Raw genomic sequence first — 21297 nt, forward strand, 5'->3', positions numbered from 1 at the left:
GTAAACTAACAAAACTTTATAAAACCAATGAAGATATTTTTAGAACTTAAGTCTTAATAATAAAACATTATTTTTCAATATCAGCAGAACACCAATATTAAATTAAATTAACCTTTAGTTATAGTAATTAAATTAAAATATTAAATTGTAATTGATTTTTTTTAATAAAAGCGTACATAAGATTTTATTATAGGAGCAAAATTTTTAAAAGTTTCTTAAAAATAATATCACATGATAAAATCTAATTAAAGTAAAATAGCACTTCATAAATAAAAAATTAGGTCAGATACTCTAAATAGGACAAATAAGAATGGCTAATAAATCATAAGTGACATTGTAATGGATAAACCACTAATATTATTATTTTACTTTTAAAAAATCATTTTATTTTTATTTTTTTAATTGAACATAATATTGTATTATTAAAAAGAATTATAAAGTAAAAGTGAGAGAAAAAAATGTCAAAAAAAATTATTCAATTTATTCACAATATTTCAATAAAATAACTAATTACACATTATTCCGGTAGTTTCAATATACTTCAATATAGCTTAGAGTCAAGATCAATGATAATTTATATATTTCTTCATCTACCAACTCATCAAAACGTTTTTTTAAAGACAAAACTGTAACGAAATAGTAACTTCAAAGTAGACAATAACTCAAATACAATAATTGACCCTACTATAGAAATCAGAAATAAATCATACTAAGTCATGTGAAAGTGATTCAACTAAAGTCAATATAAATAAAGCATATTTAAACGTATATTCTATTGACCCAACAAACCCTTTTCATCAATTTATTGCTCCATTGATTGGCATAACACATTAAACAATCCTACTTTCATGCCACTTGGAATAATTGGGTTTACTTTGGCTCTTGCTTCACACCATGCACTTCAAAATACTTCCAACACTTTCTGCCTTGTGATGATGGTAACTTTTTCCTAAGTAATTTATCTTACCTTTCAATGCACACATAAGTGAAATTTTTTGTTTTCTAGTTAAGATTCCCCAGAAATGCTTCACTTCACAAAAACACATCAGAATTCTGAAGATTTCTTCTCATATTTTCACACAAAAAAACCAGTAGTCAAAACTCATTACCCAAAAATTATTGTCTTTGACAACCCCAATGGAACTTGAAGCAAAAAAAGTTAAGTGCATATATATATATATATATACATAAGAAAATCATGAAACAAGACAGAAAAAAGAACAGATGGGCACGTGCTTAAACATTACTTGCAGAGCTCCCTTGTGATTCACTCTATGATGTTGATATGCACAAGTAAGCTCAATGATAGAGTCTGATTAAGTTACCTAATGATTTCAAAATGACACACTTATAAAGGAAATAAAGTGAAGGGAACAAAAACTTGATGATGCAAAGATGTGAAAAATCTGCAAAAGAATGCCTTAGTACACAAGTGATGCTAGTTAGGAGGAGCCCACTTTGGAATATGGTGATTATTATCATTATTTGGGAGCTTGTAGAAGAACAAAACTTGGTTTTGGAACTCATTGCTGATCCTACTCATTATTATTAGCCTGGCAAACTCAAAAGCATTTTCAATTTTGGTGCAAATTCCTAAAGCAGGTTGAGTTGCACAGTTTAACCAACTACCCACTCTATTACTCTAACACACCCACTCCATTATCATTTATATATACTCTATACATCTTTATCCCACATACCAAACTTGGATTGAAAATAATTTCTTTCCCCACGTAAATCATTCTAACTTGCTCATAAAGACAAACAGGAACCTAAATATAACCACATTCTAGGCACCCTCTTCATAGATAGCTTTTTCTAGGCCAAGCTTTGGAGCATTAGAAGTTGGTACACACACAGATACATAAAGTTTTGGGTTTGGGAGAGATGAGAAAACGTGTGGAAAGAATAGTTGTTCCTTGCTCTTTCAGCTGTGCTTCTCATTCAAGTGTGGAATTGGGTGCACCCAAAGGGCCAAAACAGGATTCAAAAGCCACTATTGTTTCAAGTAGTTTCTTCTCTCTGCATCTCTCTATTGTTTTTTGTTGTTGCTGCTGTTCTTGAGTGATTTTGAGATATTCTTTGTGCAAGAAGGACAAGATAGATCAATCATCAGAGCCAGAATGAAGAGAGGAGCAGCATCTTCTGGGTTTCTGGCTCTACCAAGGCCTAATGTAGCTGCTGGCATACAGAGAATAATCAAGAGCTTCAAGAATTTGTCTCAATTATTTTGTGAGTACACCAACTCTTAATCAATGCTGTTGTTGTTGTGAATTATGTTGGTCTTAACTACATGAAATTTCTATCTCCATACCCTTATAGAAATCAATATAAATATTGTAGGTGCATTATTCTTCTTTTCCTTATAATATATTGTTAAGACAGACTAAATACTATAGACAGACCCAAATTCGATCACCTATGAGGGTTTCTCTGAATAAAAAAAAAAGAGAACAATGATAGAATATCAGTTACGTATACTACTAAAATTAAGATTATCAAATTTTTCTCTTTCTTTATTCAGAGAAACCCGTTACCTAAATATGTGATTGAGTTTGGACATGTATGTGATATTGGTTTTGTTCTAACATATATAATTCTCTTTTATTTTATCTTTCTGTTTGGTTTTTAATGTGTTTATATGTAGTATTATTATTTTTGGAGTGTCTCCAATTGTACAATTGAAAACACTAAACACCAAAAGGGTGGACCCATAACATTAGAAAATGGATCATCTATGTGTAGCTGAAATCTGAAGGCTGATCATGATTTTTGGTGCTAATACTCATTAGGCTCCCTTAATTGAAATGATTTTGTCCAGCTATAAAATACACCATAATTGCCTTTGAGATCTTTGTATTGTGTGAATTGTTGAGCATTTTGTTCACTTGAATGTAGTTTACAGAGAGGATGTGAAGGAAATGGAAGCTGAGATGGAAATAGGGTTTCCAACAGATGTGAAGCATGTGACACATATTGGAATTGATGGGTCAACCATTACAAATAATGTTAAGGGTTGGGACAATATGAAGGCACCTGAATTGTTGTCTCTCTCACCAATTTCATTCAAGCAATTTGAATTGGCCATGGCTACCCAAGCTCAATGTTCTCTCATTGATGATCCTAATTCCTCAAAATGTGGTTAAGAAATTTGTGGGAATGTTCTTTCTAATTGTAGATTAATGGTGATGATTGATGATTGATGACTATGTACCTAGGAGTTTATATACAAGTGCACAAATTGAATATTCATGAATGCTTGTAGTCTCTTTCACTCTTTTGTTTTGTTCACCTCTTGAGATTGCCCAAGCTTCATTACATTTTTTTCAATTTGAAGTCTTCCATTTTAAAATTGAGTTTTTTCTTTCTTTCTTTCTCTAATACTTTATCAATTCAAAGAAACAAACACAAAACTCAATAAGATTGACTTTGTTGAAAAATTTTCACTTCTCAGTTATTCTTTTTTTTTCTTTCTAGTTTATTAATAACAAAAATGATTCTTCCTCTGTATAAAAAAAATCTATTTTAATAAAAAAAAATTATACTGTTGGATTACACATCGACTATAAATTAGAACTTTTCATAGTATATAAGTGGGTGCAAACTTTACCTCAATGAGCCAGTTTTATACAATTGAGCTAGGTTTAAAGTTCATTTCTTAACATATACTAAAACATATAAAAATAACATGAAAGAAACAGACTTAAATTTAAGATATTGAGTCTTAGATATATAAAATCTTAAATTATAAGAATACAAATTATTTTTTTATAATTTTACTTAAGTTACATCCACTTTCATTATTTTATTTAAAAGTATTATACTACTAAAGCTTAAATTAAAAGTTTTAAATATTTTACAGAAAATAAAAAAGTGAATGTTACTCTATTATAAATGTAAAAAATTAGATGTCATTTATCAAAATATAATAAATAAAAATAATTTATTTAAAGTTTTAGAGAATATGATATATTATTAAAAATATATGTCAAATCAATGTCTATTTTAAAGTGGATGGGAACATTAGTATTATTTAATATAATTTCATAAAAGAGGTAAGAACAATGTTCCTTTCTTTTAAAAAGTAAACCAAACAAGTTCAATATGAATTTCTTTTTTTTATTCTTTTGATTTTTTTTTCCATTTCAATCAAATTAAACAGTAAAATTGCCATTTTTATCTTCCTCGTTTCATTAACTCTGTTTCTCAGTCTCTTACCAGGTACACCTACCTTCATCAAAATCATATTAATCTTTCTGAAACAGTTTGTCAGAAATATATCTTTCTATATTTTTATTCTATGGATTTTTTTTAATATGTTTCTAAATTTTATTTTTTAGATTTATTTTAAAATTTATTATTTATATTCCTGATTTTGATTTTTTAGAATGGGAGATTTTAATTTTCCAAATGTATTCCAGAATCTTATTTCTAAAAGGCCACAAATTTATTCAAATTTTTTTCTAGAATATATTGTTCAATTTATAATTCTAATTTTAAAATAAAAGGTAATTTTTTAAATTTAAAAATTAATTGAACGCTCGTTAGATTGATTGGGTGCAATAATAAATAAACAAAACCAACAGAGAGTAATATTAGCTTCCAATAAAATCTAAATATATAAAAAAAATTATACTAAAAACATTTTAATAGAATGAAAATGTATAATCATAAAAGAGTTGAAAAGACGTAGAAGTATTCTATCAAATAAGTGGTGTGATGAAAATAATTAAGAATCTTGTGTATATTTAATATTTGAGAAGTTAAATCATTTATTAAACTAAATAATTATTTCACTTGATTTTAAATGTTTTGAGTATAATTATGAGAAGATAATTTGATGTTAAGTTTGTGTCGGTTGTCGTTAGTAATGTTATGTCGTTCTCTTTGTTCCTTTACAATCACCGACACCTCTCTTCACTCTATTATTTCCACACTTAAAAACCTTCAATTTTCAAATTAGGGAGATTTAATTTTAAATTAGTAAACATCATTACAATGTATAAATTGATTTTTAAATGGAAATTTTATCACAAAAACGTGTTAATAAAATAAACTAACGTCAAATACTTGGCCATGAATTCTTTTCAATCAATTTTTTTAATTTCAGTTTATTTTATTATCAATGATTAATAAATATACATGAATCAAAAATAACATGTTAATATTAAAAATTAATCTTAGTTTAATTAAGATTATGAATATACTTATTGAGATATTTTCCAAATTGTTTAAACGAATAGTAGTGTATTTATAAAAGATTTTTCAATTCGCTTAAATCAGTAAGAATACCAATAATTTTATGTGTTAATAAATAGTAGGATAAATATATTTTTTCATAAAATTAAGGTATTTATAAACTTATAAAATTAAAAATAAAAATTCAAATAAAACAATTAATTTGTAGTAATAATTTAAGTTAAGTTCTTATTTAAGTATATCTTATGACTTGATAATTACTTAAGAAAAGTTAAGGTCCATAACATAAATAATTACTAACAAACTATCAGATCAACTATCATAATTATTATTTTTAGACTATATTTTATAAATTATCTATTCTTTACATATTTATTAAAAATCTCAATCGATTAAAAAAATTATAATATCTTATAATATAAATAAGTATAAATCTCATTTAATAAATTAATTTAATGAAATTGAGTTAAGGAATTATAATTAAAATTAAGAGACTTTTAAAATGCTAATAATTTATGGTTAGAGAAGACCCGCGAGAACGAGACTGAAAAAAAAGACCTACCAACTAACTAAATAATGGTGAAAGAAAGGGCAATAAGGACATTTCACGTGTCCTCCCTGGGTGTCGGTGGAGAAATGAGGTTCTTTGCCTCAAAGCCAGTCTGTTCTCACTTAAACATCGAACACTTTGGGTCGCATCAACACATCATCCACCGTCGATTCCCATAAAGTGTTCGATCTATAATCTCACACACACAAAGCACGCATAACGCCATTGGAGAAGGACCTTCTACCAGAACAACTCATAGTGTTCTTATTATTCGATCGATTCTCCCTCTTCTCAGTGCGCGCGTGTGAAGAGAGTGAGAGAGAGATGGAGAGGGCGAAGCGAAATGCTGTTGTGGCAATCGCGCTGGTGGTACTCGCGGTGGCGGCGGCGCGTGTGGAGGCGCAGCAGGAGTCAGAAGTGAAGACGCTGGTGAAGCACAAGAACGGGAAGAAGTACTGCGACAAAGGTTGGGAATGCAAGGGGTGGTCAATTTACTGTTGTAACCTCACTATAACGGACTACTTCCAGACCTACCAGTTCGAGAATCTGTTCTCCAAGCGGAACTCTCCGGTGGCGCACGCTGTCGGATTTTGGGACTACCGCTCCTTCATTGCCGCCGCCGCGCTCTTCGAGCCGCTAGGTTTCGGCACCACCGGCAACAAGACCACGCAGATGATGGAGGTCGCCGCGTTCCTCGGACACGTCGGCAGCAAGACCTCTTGTGAGTTCTCTACCATCCACATTTTGTGAATTTTGTTTATGGATTGTGTGTGTTTGGTTTGGAGTGTGGAAAATTGTTTAGGTTGAGCTTGCGGTCTTGAGATTGTGAGATCTGTGTGTGTTGTGGTGCTTGAGTAGATACTTTGGATGATTTGGATTTGTTGCTGTGTTGTCTGGTTTGGTTGCTATGCTGTAAAGCTTGATTTGTTTGGTATTGAGTCGGTGCAGTCAATTTTTCACGCATTCTCGCCGTTGTCGCGTTTTAACTGTTGGATGACGACTGGGCTTCTCTGATTTTGAACGTGTTTTTTAAGTTTGATTTGTCGAAAAAACATGTGTAATCTGATCTTGTCTGTCTATTTTTCTTTGACGGTTTGAGTTGTGGAATTTGCGAGTGTGGGATAAAAAAAATTTTGTCGAGCAAGCAATTTTGAAATAGTGCGATGTATGTGGTGTTGGAAACTTTCAATGATTTGGATTTCTTATTGTGTCTGGTTTTATCATTATGCTGTAACCTGGTTTGTTTGGAACTGGACTCTGTGCTGTTAATTTTTTCATGCATTCACACAGTTATCGCATTTGTAATTCTTGGATCAAGAAATGACCAATCAGATTTTGAATGGGTGCTTTGAATCTGGTTTATTGAATTAAAACATGTGTTGTTCAATCTCTGTCTGACGGTTGAGTTGTTGAATGTGGGAATCTGTGGAAAATTGAATTCGGGGAAGGGAATTTGGATCTTTAGTTGGTTTCACATGTATTGTCTTAAATGACTTTATTTGTGATTGACATATGGTGTCTGTTATGTTGAACCACATTTTGAGGTATGAGAGATGTTTGGTGAGAGGATAATTCGTGGGAGACATCTGTTTTGGATTCATTGTTTGTGTTTTGAGAGTTTCATATAGTAAGGTGATTGATTAGTTGTGTTTTAATTGGACAAGTGTGTGGTGCTGATTGGTCTTATGATGCTTGTACCAGGTGGTTATGGAGTGGCTACTGGAGGACCTCTTGCTTGGGGTCTTTGTTACAATCATGAAATGAGTCCTATGCAGTCATACTGTGATGACTATTTCAAATTCACATACCCCTGTACTCCCGGTGCTGATTACTATGGACGTGGAGCTATTCCCATTTTCTGGTATGCGTATGTTTGTTTGGCTGTACGGATAATAGAAGCATATTTTCCTGGTTTTGGGATTCCCGGCTTATTTTTCATTGTTGACTAAATTGCTTTTTAATTCATAAGAGATAACTAAAGATACCTAAGCTAGTCTTGGTTTCTTTCTGATTCCTGAAAATTTCCATTCTTCTCAAATGTAACCAGTTTTGTTCCAAGGTTTCTGCAATATCCCTGAGCAATCTTTATCAAATCAGTCACACTTGTCGAAGGGTTAACACACACCACAAAGTTATTTGTTCTTAACTCATAGCTTCCTCTCTTGTCTGAAAAAATGGAGTTCATGGATAGCAGTTAGGTTCTGGTGTTATCCCCAATTAATTAATCCGAAGTACATGTGTCAATGATCACGATCATCAAACTCACTTTGGCAAAGAAACTAATTGTTTTAGCAATCTAAATGACACATTTCATAGGCAGATAACTACTATAAGGTTAAGACCTTCAAAATATCAGTTAGCTGCTCATTGTGGCAATTATAGTTTCTTCAAATCATAATAAAGTAAAGATAGGAGTTAAATGGGCATTACATTACAAAGTTTGAAGACTATTGTAATAAGAAAGAACCTATTGCAACAAGAGATAAAGTAGGATAAGATTCAATAGAGAATAACAGTAATTTATCAGTTATTGGGAAAAACAGAGCTGTATTTCCGCAGATGATTTCTTAAATTATCAGTGATACCAATGAAAATTATTAAGAAATATATGCATGTGCAGATTTTCTGTAAGACCAATCAAATCTTAAACCTGATTCCATACATTCTATTGTTCTGATATTCTGGTTCTGTTTGGTCTGAATGGGTAGATATTTGGCCACAATAGCATAATGGCCATTTATAAAATTAAATACCATCTAAGACTACTTGTATTTTATGCATATTGTCATGAAAGGCGGTTCTGGATATATTTTATTGGAGCTTTTTATATGAAAGCTGAAACATATAGACAGTCAATAAAAAAACGATTCATTAGGTTTTATCACCATCGTTGTGCTTGTTGAATGTGGAGGTTATACTTAATGGCATACTCATCAATCCAGGAACTACAACTATGGTGCTGTTGGAGAAGCTTTGAAGGTGGATCTTCTAAGCCATCCAGAATACATAGAACAGAATGCAACCCTTGCTTTCCAGGCTGCAATCTGGAGATGGATGACACCAATAAAGAAGTATCAGCCCTCTGCTCATGATGCCTTCGTTGGCAACTGGAAGCCTACAAAGAATGACACTTTGGAGAATCGTGTTCCTGGTTTTGGCACTACAATGAACATTCTCTATGGGGATGGTGTTTGTGGTCAAGGTGATGTGGACACAATGAACAATATCGTTTCCCATTACCTATACTATCTTGATCTTCTTGGTGTTACTAGAGACCAAGCAGGGCCCCATGAACACCTTACATGCGCTGAGCAGGTTCCTTTCAATCCCTCTTCCAAAGCTGCATCATCAACTTAGATTACATTTATTAGCATGTGATGATATTGTTGTGCCAATCCCTTTGAAAGTGTAAGTTAATAAGGGTTCTTTAAATTATTGGTATGCAATAATTTTGAACTGTATGGCGGTGTGCGGATTCATATAGCTTTTTTTCTTGGTTGTTGTGTAGAAGTTAAAGTTATTTGTAATATTTGAAAAATTTGTATCTGGTATATATGTACGTTGTGGGGGCATTTTGTCACTATCATTATCAACATTCGTTGGTTGCAATGTAAATTTCAATATCTTCATTAAACAAATATCATTTCTTGGGAGTCATTTATTTTATTTTGTATGGTTCTTAATTTTTTGGAAGTGAAATAATGTGATAATGTTTCATCCAATTACCAGGAAAATCATTACTTAATAAATAAATAATAGCAGTTTTATCTTATGTGTAACGTAACTTACAATCAAAAGATATGCAACTTACAAAGAAATTGTTATATATATTATTGCATCTTTAAAGTTGAGAGACTTGGTTTTAAGTTTTTTTTAAAGAACTTTTATTAATAAAAGGATATAATTGAATACAATAAATTTTTATTTCTCTGCTGCTTGTTCTTTATCTTATTAAGATAAGATTTATTTTGTTTTCTATTTTTTCCAACAGTTATTAACTATAATGTTACATACGGGATAATATTACATTCGTCTTAAGTTATTAACCCATTTAATATTCTTAATTCATCTCAAAATAATTGATGTTATCCCTGGATGCTATTCTCCCCCTAATTTTTCCTCACATAAATTTCTTCAATAATTAATAAATAAGTGAAGTGAATGTAGTACACATTTTAATAAAAGTGTATCAGAAAGACGTATTTTTATTACTATTCTTAATCCGTATGTAAATGTCTTAAAAGTACAATAAAATTTCGAAAGAAGGTAACACTATTTTGATGAATTTTTTGTGAAGCCAATAATGAAAGCATAAGGTATGAAATTGTTTTTAGAAAGTGTGTTCTAAAACTTTATGAGATGAATTGTATTATTTAAAATTATAACAAATTTAAATTTTACTGTAAGGTTATTTTTTTTTCTACAATAATTATTTTTCAATAGACGTCATTAGTGTCATATTTCTCTTTGAATACATGTAAATCAACCAATTTTTCATGATAAATTACGAGTTTACCCTTGAATCTAATATTTGGTTTTCAAATTTTTAATAATTAATATTTTAAAAAGGTAATAATGTTTACATTTTAAAAAATACACCTAAGATTTTTTTTTATATTACACTAAAAATAATCTACCAATCTTCATTAGTTTAATCAAACCAATCACATGTATTACTCAATTCAATATCTTTCTATCAAATCAAACCAGCTCACTTCCATTCACTTTTACTATAAATCAATACTTCAATTTCCACACCCTTGACCATCAAGTGAACTTTAGAAAAAATAGTAACCTCACCCAACAACAATGATAAAATATCAGCAACTGATTTTTTAAAATTATTAAACATGATATCAATTATTTTTTTATTGTGTTTACTGATAATTAAAATGCTATGTCCAAAAAAAATAAAATTTAATAAATTTAATTATAGAAATAAAAACATTTTAAAGATATAATAATTAAATAAAACTATTATGAAGTGGACTTTTAAGTCTAACTCAACCCTATAAAACCACCTCAAGGGTGAGGTTTACATCCACTTATATACTATCAAATTCCATAATCTCCGGTCGATGTCTAACATGTTTGTAAATCGTTGCAAATCTCTATAAATAAATTTAAATAATTTTGTATTTTCATCCTCAAACATAATAAATAAGTGGATACAAACATAATACAACATAACACAATATTAGTGACGGTTCTCGTATATTAGTGACATTTTTTTTTGTGGAATATGATAAAAAAAATGAAAAATTCAAGTAAGTTTGTGTGGTGTCTTTTACAAGATTTTGATAAGGCACACCATATAATTATAAAGTAGCACTCAAATTCCTGGACCATATTACACTACCACAGTTTGGAATATAAAATAAGATAAAACACTAAAATCATTGATTTTGATTTTTCAAACCCGTTAACAACTGTTACAACAAATAAACAAATTAAAGGACACTTTTTTTATTATCATAAAAACTTCTTAACAAGATAAAATTCTCCATTAAATCATGCATGATGTACCTGAATGAATGTTGGAGGCCAAGTAATCTTAATTCACGTCGATACATTCTTTACTTCACTCTCTCGGTTGTCCTATTCTTCACGTATCATTTCTTCTTCGCGTGCCTCGGTTGGCCAACGGGTACCTGCGATTGCACTCCGATGCTCAAGTCAGTGAGAATCCTCTTATCTATGAAAAACCGTCCCTTTTTCCCTTTCAGAAGTCCCTTTAGTAGGTTGACTTGGGCCTTGGCCATGTGGGTCAAGCAACTGACGGTTAGAGATGTGCTTAGTGGTCCCTGGATTGTGCTTGATGGCTTCCTGAGGTATAGAGAGTGTTCCCGAAAATCCAGGGAGTATTAACGTGTTTGACTTATTCAGCGGGAATTATAACTGCTCATTTCACGTGTAACCACATTCTTTATTTATTTAAGTCATTTAACACAAACCATTCGATTGTCCGGTGCCGACAGGTCCACATGATTACGAAGTTTCTTAATGTGTATCAGGTTTGCATTTGATTGAAGAGGTTGATAAAGAGAGGTGAATTATAAGAAACATGGAAAATGAGTGTTTTAGCAAGTTTCTTTCTCCCATCATATCATCTATCTGTAGACTCTTCCAAAGTCCCACGTGAAACCTCCTTAAAAAATGTTGTCGGGACAAATTTGTTTGCCATATTTACATTCACATAATTCCGAGTTTGGACAGACAACGTTCACCAACACACAAACTTCCATCAAGTAATTTATCGACTGAAATGTCTTAATGTCAATTTGAGATCTCTTGTCAGTACATATTTTACACTAAGACTACCAACTCGTGTATGACTATATAGGTGGTCCGATAATGATTCCATAACAGATGATCTAATAAGTTCAACAAATTCTTGTTATAATAAACTCGAAATGATTATGATATTATATTAAGAAGTAACCTAACTCAATTTTATAAAATCGATTTATAAATTAGATATAAACTATAAATTATATATAAATAAGTGTAAGTTTTATTTTATAACTTAATTTTGTAAGATTGGTTAAATTTAAAATCTATTTTTTTTTAAATAACATCAAAATTATTTAAAATATGTTATAATAAAAATTAATTATTAAGTTTATCATATTAATTACTATCGCTATCAGATCATTCATAATATGTAGCACAGATCTGAATAGGGACACTAACACAACACGGATATGGACACGGATATACGTATAATATCTAAAATGTAGGATACGAGAACACAAATCTATATATTATATAATTTTAAATTATATAAATTGAAAATAAATATTTATGTGCAAAAGTATGTTCCATATTCTTTTGGGAGCAAGAAGATATTTTCATGCTGGTTAAAAAAAAATTGTTCTTATTCTTATAATCATAATAAAAGTTTGTACAATAAATTTGAGTTTTTAGAAAATTATTGTATTTATACCTTTTAAAATTGTGTTAGAACCGTGCTAAAATTTTCAAAAATTTAACAAACATTTTTTTGAATTGAACACTTCACCAATAAATATCCTACGAGTGTCGACATGGATATGTGGTAAAATAAATATGGAATCAACATGTAAAGTTTGATAACAAATTTAAATAAACATGTGTTTTATTGGGATATCACGTTTGCTTAAGGAAAAAATTGTAATTATTCCACTTTGGCTTGAAACCAAGGACACATGAATAAAAGGTTGTTAGAATTCCATAAATTTGAGATCCACATTTTATTATAATTTTTATTATGATATAATTAATTCATAAATAATGGAGTGATCTAAACTCTAAATTTATCTATCAAAATAATATATAAAATGAAAAAATTATTCTCGTTTATAATTTTACGTGTAATGTAAATAAGATTAATTTCTAACCAAGAAATTAGAAGAAAAAAAATCAGCGTTAAGATAAAAAAAAATAGTTTATAAACATAAAGTTATGTAATATTTTTTACTCAATAATATAAATATTTTTATTTTATGAAAATGTATTTTTTAAATTATTTGTCTTCGTATGTAAATGTTTATTCAATTATTTAAAAAAACAGTTATTATTATAAACAATATTGTATTCAAATAGTGAAATCGTGGACTTTGTTGACTGAGTCACCAACATGGTCACGTTCTGGAGTGTTTTAATAAATTTGTGAAAATGAAGGTGATAGAAACAAATCACCAGCACCATTTATGAATAAAAAATAGACAATTCTTCAATGTTCTAAATTTAACCAAAAAAGTGAAAATGGATAAATGAGAAAAATAAATAAATCAAAAACACAGTAAGAATAAATATTGTTTTATGAAAAGGAAATGAAAGTAAAAATTAAATTGTAAAGTTGTTTGAAAAGTTGTAACGTTGATTTAAATCTTATATAATCAATTACATAACTTTATCTGTACATTAATAATAAAGTAAGAAATAATAATAATAATAAATATCTTATTATCAAGCAATTTTTATTCATTTTAACCAAATAACAGTTCCATCTCATTCGTGTATTAATTGAGCATAAATTAATAAATTAATTTATAGCAGAAGGAAAAAAAACCAATTTTACATGAGTCAAAAATTTCACATTGATTAAAAATTAAGATATTTAATATATATGAATATAAATTTTATTTTATAAATTAATTTTACGAGATTGAATTAGATTTAAATTTATTTTTAATATTGTATCATAATTGTTTTTATTGTGATTGGTTTTTATGGTGATTGTTGAAATTATTTGACAAATTAAGTTAAAACTTAAAATTTATTTCTCAAATACCATATTTTAATGAAAGAGGTCATAATTAATATAACTTTTTCTAATTAATATATTTAAGTCATTACTGTGTAAGAACAAGCTTATTATGATTTAAAAGTCGCTTCAAACTTAAGCTTTAAAGATAAAATAAAATTTGGATTAAACATGACTTTAATCTCTTTGAAAATGCTTAAATGGGATAGGATTTGTTTTAATGATTTGTTCTTTATTAAAAAAATTAAGAATTAAAGTGATACCCAAAGTGTTGTTTTAAGGATAAAATCAAAGTACTTTCTTTTGGGGACATGAAATCAATGTACTCTATGAACATTATTTGATGGTTTTGGAGTGTAGCATAAAAGAAAAAGGTCTCAGTAATGATAAAGAACATTGAACTTAGTCAATTGAACTTAGCCATTTACCAAATTCAACACTCTCTTTGAACCGATACCTTGACAACTACACCATCTTCATCCTTCATATTAGGCATCTGCATTATTATTTTTCCAACTCAGTTTTTTAACTTATTTCATTTTGTTTTAAAAATAATGATTTCAAAAAGGCATGGATATGAAAATAAAAGAAAAAAATTAGCTCATATATTTGTTTTAACTTAAGTTTATTGAGATAATACCGCTAGGATTAATCGTCAAAGTAGAAATATTGTTTGTTTTGAAGTTTGGAGTTTCGTTGAAATATATATATATATATATATATATATATAAATTGTTTTTTATATCAACTCCTTAGTTGACTATTGGATGTAGAATAACAAAACTCTAGTGGAGGACTAAGGAAACAATCATTTATCTTTGGAACCTCATTTCTGTTGGGTATGAAGTCATGACCAATTGGATTGGGCTGAGTAGACTTAGTGAGTGCACTTAATCATTGTGTCCCTTTATTATCTCTATTTAAAGATATCATTGTACTTGTAATTGGTATGCAATAGGATAGAATGAAAACCTAATAGTTATCCGTGTGGATGTAGGTTGCAGTTGACGACCGAATCACGTTAAATCTTGTGTTATTTTTTTTTTTGCAATTGATTCGTGACTGTGTGTTGCTTCCGCGTGCGTTTTTTCCATCAATTTCGTCCCATCAATGTTTCGACTTTAAGTATGCTGAGATGATATCAGTAGGATCAATCACCAAATTCAATATATTGTTCGCTTTAGAAGTCGAAACTTCGTCACAATTTTATTATTAAAAGACATATAACTGGACTCACATAAACATTTTTATAATTGAATTCTTTAATCTCCTATTTAAATTAAATAAATTCGACTATATTTAAATTTACAAGAGTCAAACCTTTTCAAAAAAATTCTTTAAAGCGTGGAGAAAAAAAAGTTGAATTTGTTGTTATTATTACATTATTTTTGGGTTAATGAGTATGGGTTAGTTATAATATAATACAAGACAATGATTATGTGTTTTTCTGATTCTATAATCCTATCCATCAACTTCCGAGCAACGGAATCATCTGCACCGTCCAAGCCACGTGTCGGCCTTATCTATCACAACCTTGTTTTGTTTTAAAAAAAATGTGGGTCTGCTATTACACGGTGTCGTTCTGATCCACTGTCTCGTTTCGCTTCAACCAATATATTCCTTATTTTTCGTGGCGGAGAAACAAACCCTGTTCTGTTGTCACAGCCATTGGTCCAAAGCCATCACCACCTGCCGGTGACGCACCCGCTCGTGACGGTAGCGCTGCCCTCCACGTTTTCCTCAAACACCACCAACACCAACGCCAAAGCCTAATTCGTTTCATCTTCAACCCTGATTTCTGTTGCATTCCTCGATTCGGTTTTCGGTTTTCACGACTGATTCTGTCAGAGGAGAAAGGGAAAGGGCGCTGGATCGAGAATCTCGATTCGTTTTTTCTGTTCACGGTTTTGATTTTACTATATTTGACATAAACGTTTTCACTTCTGATTTCACGCGCTTTTCGACGAGGTTACTGTTGAATAGGTGGATACGCTGTTGAATTTGCGTTGATTCGATCGAATCGGATTTCGTTGCAATCATGACTCAGGTTCCATTTCGAATTGCTATTTTTTTTTTCGCGCTTGGTAGTGTTAGTTTCTGAATCCGAACATCTGGTGGTGATTTGTGATTTTCTGAAATGATTGTGATGATGGCAGGCGGTGGAGGTGCTGAATAGGTATGGGACGGATATGGTGGGGGAGCCCAGGGGTTCTGATTCGGAGTGTTTGGCGGGTTTCGAGTGTTTTCTGAACATTGTGAGGGCACTGGGAATGGGATCGTGCATTTCGGAGGTTGGGGCTGGTGGTAGTTCCGATCCTCTTCTTTCTGATTCCAATACGGATGGGAAGAGGAGGAGGTTGAGGGGTTCCTCGTCCTTTGATTTCAGAGTGCCCGGGAGAATGTCCTCGAATGGATCAAGCGAGGTTGCATCCATGTTTTGTAAGCAAGGAAGAAAAGGGATCAACCAAGATGCTATGCTTGTTTGGGAGGTTAGCCCTTCCCTCAGCATCTATTAATGTTCTTTTGGATATTACTCCTTTAACATTGGATTTGTATAATTGTATGCTTTCGGTTTGCGGCAATAGAAATGAAGACTATTTTATTTTTCTGCATTTTGGAAGTTAAAAAGTTATATCTTTGAAAGGGAACCAAACTTAAGAAGGTGTTCTGCTTTAGTTACAATTTTTTTTTTTAAATCAATGAACGAGTGAGTAATGCCTTCATTTTTTTATTTAGCATATCTTTTAGCTTGACCAAGTGTGCATGATTTACTGTTTTTAAAAGATCTTTTTTTTTCTCTGTAATTGGATTAAATATGAGCTGAGCTGATATGTGGAGCCTTGTAGACCTTTTTCTGACCTTTACATGTGTTCATTTCTTTTGCAAACACTCATCAATCTTCTTAGGTAGTTAGTAGTGCCATGTCATGTCGCCAATTCCTTCATCTGTTGCTTTTTAATAGATAATTGTGTTCTCCACCTCATCCCACTTCAGCACATTTTGAATTTTTTTTTTTTTTTTTTTGTAAAAATGTCCTACATCAGCTAAAAAAACATGGCTGGAATACTCATAAAACATGAAAGGTCCCCTCTGCTTGAGTTAAATTTTGCGTTTGAGTTAGATCTAACCCATCTTTTATAGTTTATTTTGAGTTTTCAGATACTCACAGTTTTGTTGTTACAGTCTGCTCTAAGACTACTGATATAGATGTTAATAGTGTGTACAAAACTTTGTCTATTTTTCTTGTGCAGAACTTTTGCTCCAAGGAAGATACCATTTTTTGTGGTGTTTTTGATGGTCACGGACCTTATGGACACAAAGTTGCAAAGAAAGTTAGGGATTCTTTTCCTTTAAAGCTCAATGCCCAGTGGGATTTGCATCAGAAGAGTAGAGATGGACTCAGTGATCATAGCAGTGCCAACGGAAGTTATAAATCTGAAGGGAATGGATTTAGACTGGTGGAAGAGAAAACTAGCCCCACCACTGATCATGAACTTGACGAAACAGATATTACTTTTACATTGAGAGAATCTTTTCTGAAAGCTTGTAAGCTCATGGACAAAGAACTTAAAATGCATCCTGATATTGACTGCTTTTGTAGTGGGACTACAGCAGTTACCTTGGTCAAGCAAGTAAGAAATATAAATTACAATGTACTCTTCTCTTGATTATTTCCTTGTTTGTTTTTTACACTTGGTTTACTTCTTATGATCTTTCAGGGGCTGGACCTTGTTATTGGAAATATTGGGGACTCGAGAGCTATATTGGGTACTAGAGATCACGATGATTCTCTTATTGCTGTTCAGTTGACCATTGACCTGAAGCCAAATCTTCCAAGTACCTCTCTTTCTCTCTCCTCCGTCTCTCGCTGTGTGTGTTTGGAAATCTAATTTTAGAGAGCATGAGTGGGGAGAAGACGTGAGAAGAAATGTTCTGCCTTTTTAACTTTAGAAGTCCGAAAAGACATACTAGTTTTGAAAGCAGTTTAAAAAAATTACTCTTATCGAACAGAAGTATTTTAACTTTTTTTTAAAACAGAAAGAAGTTTTCATAAAAGGAAACAAAAAAATTGGCAATTTGTTGTTATACAGCACTTTTTAGTACAAAAGTCACTCGATCGAGTATATCAAAGCCAACATTTTGTTATGTTGGTTTTTGGGTCCTATCTTTTTAGGCCTTAGCATTTACATCCTTCTTGGGGAGGAAAGTTCTACAGTGCTTTTACTATTTATCATTTATTTATTTTCATTTTAACAGTGCCTTTGGAGATTACAGAGACTTCCCTCTGCTTTATGGAAATATTTTTTTTTTTCCCTGAATTAATATACAAATGCCCTTGAGCTTAAATCTTATTTTTTCTTTGTTTGTTTAATTTAGCATGTATAGCTTCAATGCCTTGTCTCTTTGTTTTATCCAATATATTTCTCTGCTTCGGGTTTAGAACAACTTTACTATTGTGAAAAAAATGTATTTAGGATTGGTGAAACTAAATTTTCATTGTATGATTTAATGAATGATTTGGAATTTGTTTTGACTTCTGTTACATTACATCAGTCAGTGAGGCATATCTCAATGTGTATGGATGTGTGATATGAGCTTGTTTTTACGTAGGGGAAGAAGAGAGAATTAGGCTTCGTAGAGGAAGGGTTTTTTCCCTTCAGAATGAACCTGAGGTGGCTCGAGTTTGGCTGCCTAACTCTGATTTCCCTGGTCTTGCTATGGCTCGGGCATTTGGAGACTTTTGCCTGAAAGACTTCGGATTGATTGCAGTTCCAGATATCTCATATCACCACCTTACAGAGAAGGATGAGTTTGTTGTGTTGGCAACAGATGGGGTAAGGCCTTAAGGGGCTCTTTTTTTGTTATTCTGTCTTCTATGATCTACATTTGTTGAATTATATTTTCAAATCAGATTAGGAGAAAAAAACTTTATCTCATTCCTTTCAGATATTTATTAATATTTTGTAGTAAAAGCAGATCAATTAACGGTATTTTAGGAAAAAAAATTAATGCATCATTCACCTTTGTAAAATGGGACAACAAATTTTCTGAACGGGTCAATAGGGACGGAGGGGGTAATTATTATTTGAGCTGATTACTAATGTCAACAGTTAGCCCCAAACTTTCTCCATATCAAAAGTTTTATCAATAATTCATATTTTCGATTCAGTTGTATCTTAAACCCATGTTCATATACAGACATGCACGTTATTTCTACCCTCTTTTGAACTGGATTTTTTTAACTAGTTGAGCTTTTGGAAAAGCTTGTTGTTTACCTTTTTCTGAACCCCTCCTTTGAAGTTGTAGCTAGTTTTTCTCTCATCGTCTGTATTTTGTTGCAACTTGAAATTTTATATTTTCTAAATTGTCGTGCAATTAAATATGTTTCAGACTTTTTCTAGCAGTTGATATCCTAAAATCTTTTGTGCACCTAATTAGGTTATATGAAATATAATTTTCTGTTGTGATATACTTGATTAAATGGATGAAATTTAATGTAGCATTTTGTAAAAGCAAAAGAAATCACATTAGAAGGAAAAAAATGCAAAATTGTTTGGAATCTGCTGAACCCTTCAGAATGTTGATTAAGATAAATCTTTTTATATGTTGCATCCTGCCATTGAGCTTTTGATTTTTGATCGAGAGTAAGGGTTTCGTTTGGAGTTGTCTCATAGCTGGAAATATTTTTAACCTGTTTGATTCCTTTGGGCAGATTTGGGATGTTTTATCAAATGAAGAAGTCGTGGACATTGTAGCATCTGCTCCACGGTCTACTGCTGCTAGGGCACTGGTTGAGTCAGCTGTTCAGGCATGGAGGGCAAAATATCCTTTTTGCAAGGTTGATGATTGTGCCGCGGTTTGCCTCTTCTTTGATTCAGATACAGATTTCAAGTCAAATGATACCAAAGGCAAGTTGGTATCGGAGGCATCTATTGACCAATCTGAGCATTTATCTTGATGAAAGGTAATTGGAATGGAAGCTGAAAAACAGCTGCAATAGCACAAGTTTTGTACCATGTCTCTCCCAATCCAAGCCTTGCTGGTTTTATTGAGAAGGTTTGGAAAATTGTGTTGCAAAACTTAAAAGAGAAAGGATCATTATTTTGATGATTTTTGGGTGGTTTTCTGCCAGTATTCTTTTCATTATTTATCTTTCATTTCCTTCGACAGCATTTGAGGGGCGAAAGACGGGGGCTTATATACAAATATATTTCATATCTGGAGGAAAAAGGGTACCGGGCTTTTTTTTTGCTGGAGGTCATTTTCCTTCTCTGTATATTTGGTAGATTTGGAGTTTTTGTAAATCCAAGTCTCTAGATTCATATTATATAGTATGTTCAATCTGACGTTTTTCATTTTGCATTTTGCATCATTATTAGGATGTTGTTTATATCTCCAATTTAGTCAGTGAAAACATGAGAACTGAATAGAATTGGATTATTTCCTATGGACCTTTTTGAGTCAGGTTTTTGTACCTCCATGTGGTGTTGCTGTCTGAGATTAATGATATTTGCCAGTGTGGTTCTTTTCTGTGTGGAAAAATAATTTTTTTTTTGGGTAAACCCATGCACTGTCTTCCGAGTTGGGATTGTATTTATATTTTAAGATCTTTTAATTACAATATGTTTATGATCATGAGTTTTGAATAATATTTTCACGTCGCCAAGTTGTTTCCATAATCGGAATGGGAGGGTTTGGGAAGACTAGTCTTGGCAGAAAGATGTACAGCAATAATGAGGTGAATGGATTGTTTAGTAGTGGTGCATGGGGATATGTGCCCAATGATTATGGGCCTAGAGAGCTTTTATTATACTATACTATACTATACTATCTCAAGATTATAATTATATAGTTAATAAGTTTTATTACGTAATTGACTCTAGTTCGTATTCATAGTGTTTCTTGTACTATAGATATTTGTTGAATAAATAAATGACTCTACCAATATAGTCAATATATTTTTTTTAAACTCCGCAACTAAGAATCAACAAAGATTCAACCCTCAAATTGTTTTGCTTATATTTTAATTTTTCTGGACAATTTTCTAGAAATTAAGTTTCTTGAGTGTTAGGTAGCAGCATTACTTTTAAAAAACCACCAATAAAATGGTGGTACCCTGCCTTACAAGAACGATGATGGTCGCTTGCAACATTCCAACTTCTAACAGTGCAATAAAATAATATCCAAGTTTGTTTATGTGAAGGATAAAATTATGAGTTTTGAGTCAAAGGTCATACAAACAACTATGAAAGCATATGACATTCTCCATCAAGATTTTTTTTAAAAAAAAAATCAAATT

The 21297-nt window shown here is 31.2% G+C and overlaps 3 protein-coding genes across 5 annotated transcripts; all 3 read left to right on the top strand.

Annotated features, from left to right (window-relative positions):
- The first annotated feature begins 1696 nt into the window (after window positions 1–1696).
- Window positions 1697–3274, top strand: LOC137826775 (CRIB domain-containing protein RIC4-like). 2 transcript variants are annotated; one of them, XM_068632914.1, is made up of 3 exons: window positions 1697–2008; window positions 2095–2232; window positions 2899–3274. In XM_068632914.1, the coding sequence occupies exons 1-3, from the start codon at window positions 1888–1890 to the stop codon at window positions 3144–3146; spliced, it is 507 nt and encodes a 168-aa protein (XP_068489015.1). In that variant the 5' UTR covers window positions 1697–1887; the 3' UTR covers window positions 3147–3274. The 2 variants fall into 2 exon arrangements, with proteins under 2 accessions (XP_068489015.1, XP_068489013.1); XM_068632912.1 differs by having other exon boundaries at window positions 1699–2008; window positions 2092–2232.
- Window positions 3275–5739: 2465 nt separating this feature from the next.
- LOC137825827 (chitinase-like protein 1) lies at window positions 5740–9406 on the top strand. Its single transcript, XM_068631617.1, has 3 exons — window positions 5740–6470; window positions 7451–7610; window positions 8692–9406. Exons 1-3 carry the CDS (start codon window positions 6074–6076, stop codon window positions 9104–9106), a joined length of 972 nt encoding a protein of 323 aa, XP_068487718.1. The 5' UTR covers window positions 5740–6073; the 3' UTR covers window positions 9107–9406.
- A 6145-nt stretch (window positions 9407–15551) lies between these two features.
- Window positions 15552–20528, top strand: LOC137826986 (probable protein phosphatase 2C 33). 2 transcript variants are annotated; one of them, XR_011083631.1, is made up of 7 exons: window positions 15552–16044; window positions 16154–16486; window positions 17249–17629; window positions 17717–17834; window positions 18609–18832; window positions 19711–20054; window positions 20169–20353. XR_011083631.1 is itself a non-coding variant. In XM_068633155.1 (7 exons), exons 1-6 carry the CDS (start codon window positions 16036–16038, stop codon window positions 19954–19956), a joined length of 1311 nt encoding a protein of 436 aa, XP_068489256.1. In that variant the 5' UTR covers window positions 15552–16035; the 3' UTR covers window positions 19957–19962; window positions 20169–20528. The 2 variants fall into 2 exon arrangements, 1 of the variants encoding a protein (XP_068489256.1); XM_068633155.1 differs by having other exon boundaries at window positions 19711–19962; window positions 20169–20528.
- The last annotated feature ends 769 nt before the right edge of the window (window positions 20529–21297 follow it).

The sequence above is a fragment of the Phaseolus vulgaris genome, chromosome 8 (assembly GCF_000499845.2).
Source record: "Phaseolus vulgaris cultivar G19833 chromosome 8, P. vulgaris v2.0, whole genome shotgun sequence".
NCBI classification, from domain to species: domain Eukaryota; kingdom Viridiplantae; phylum Streptophyta; class Magnoliopsida; order Fabales; family Fabaceae; genus Phaseolus; species Phaseolus vulgaris.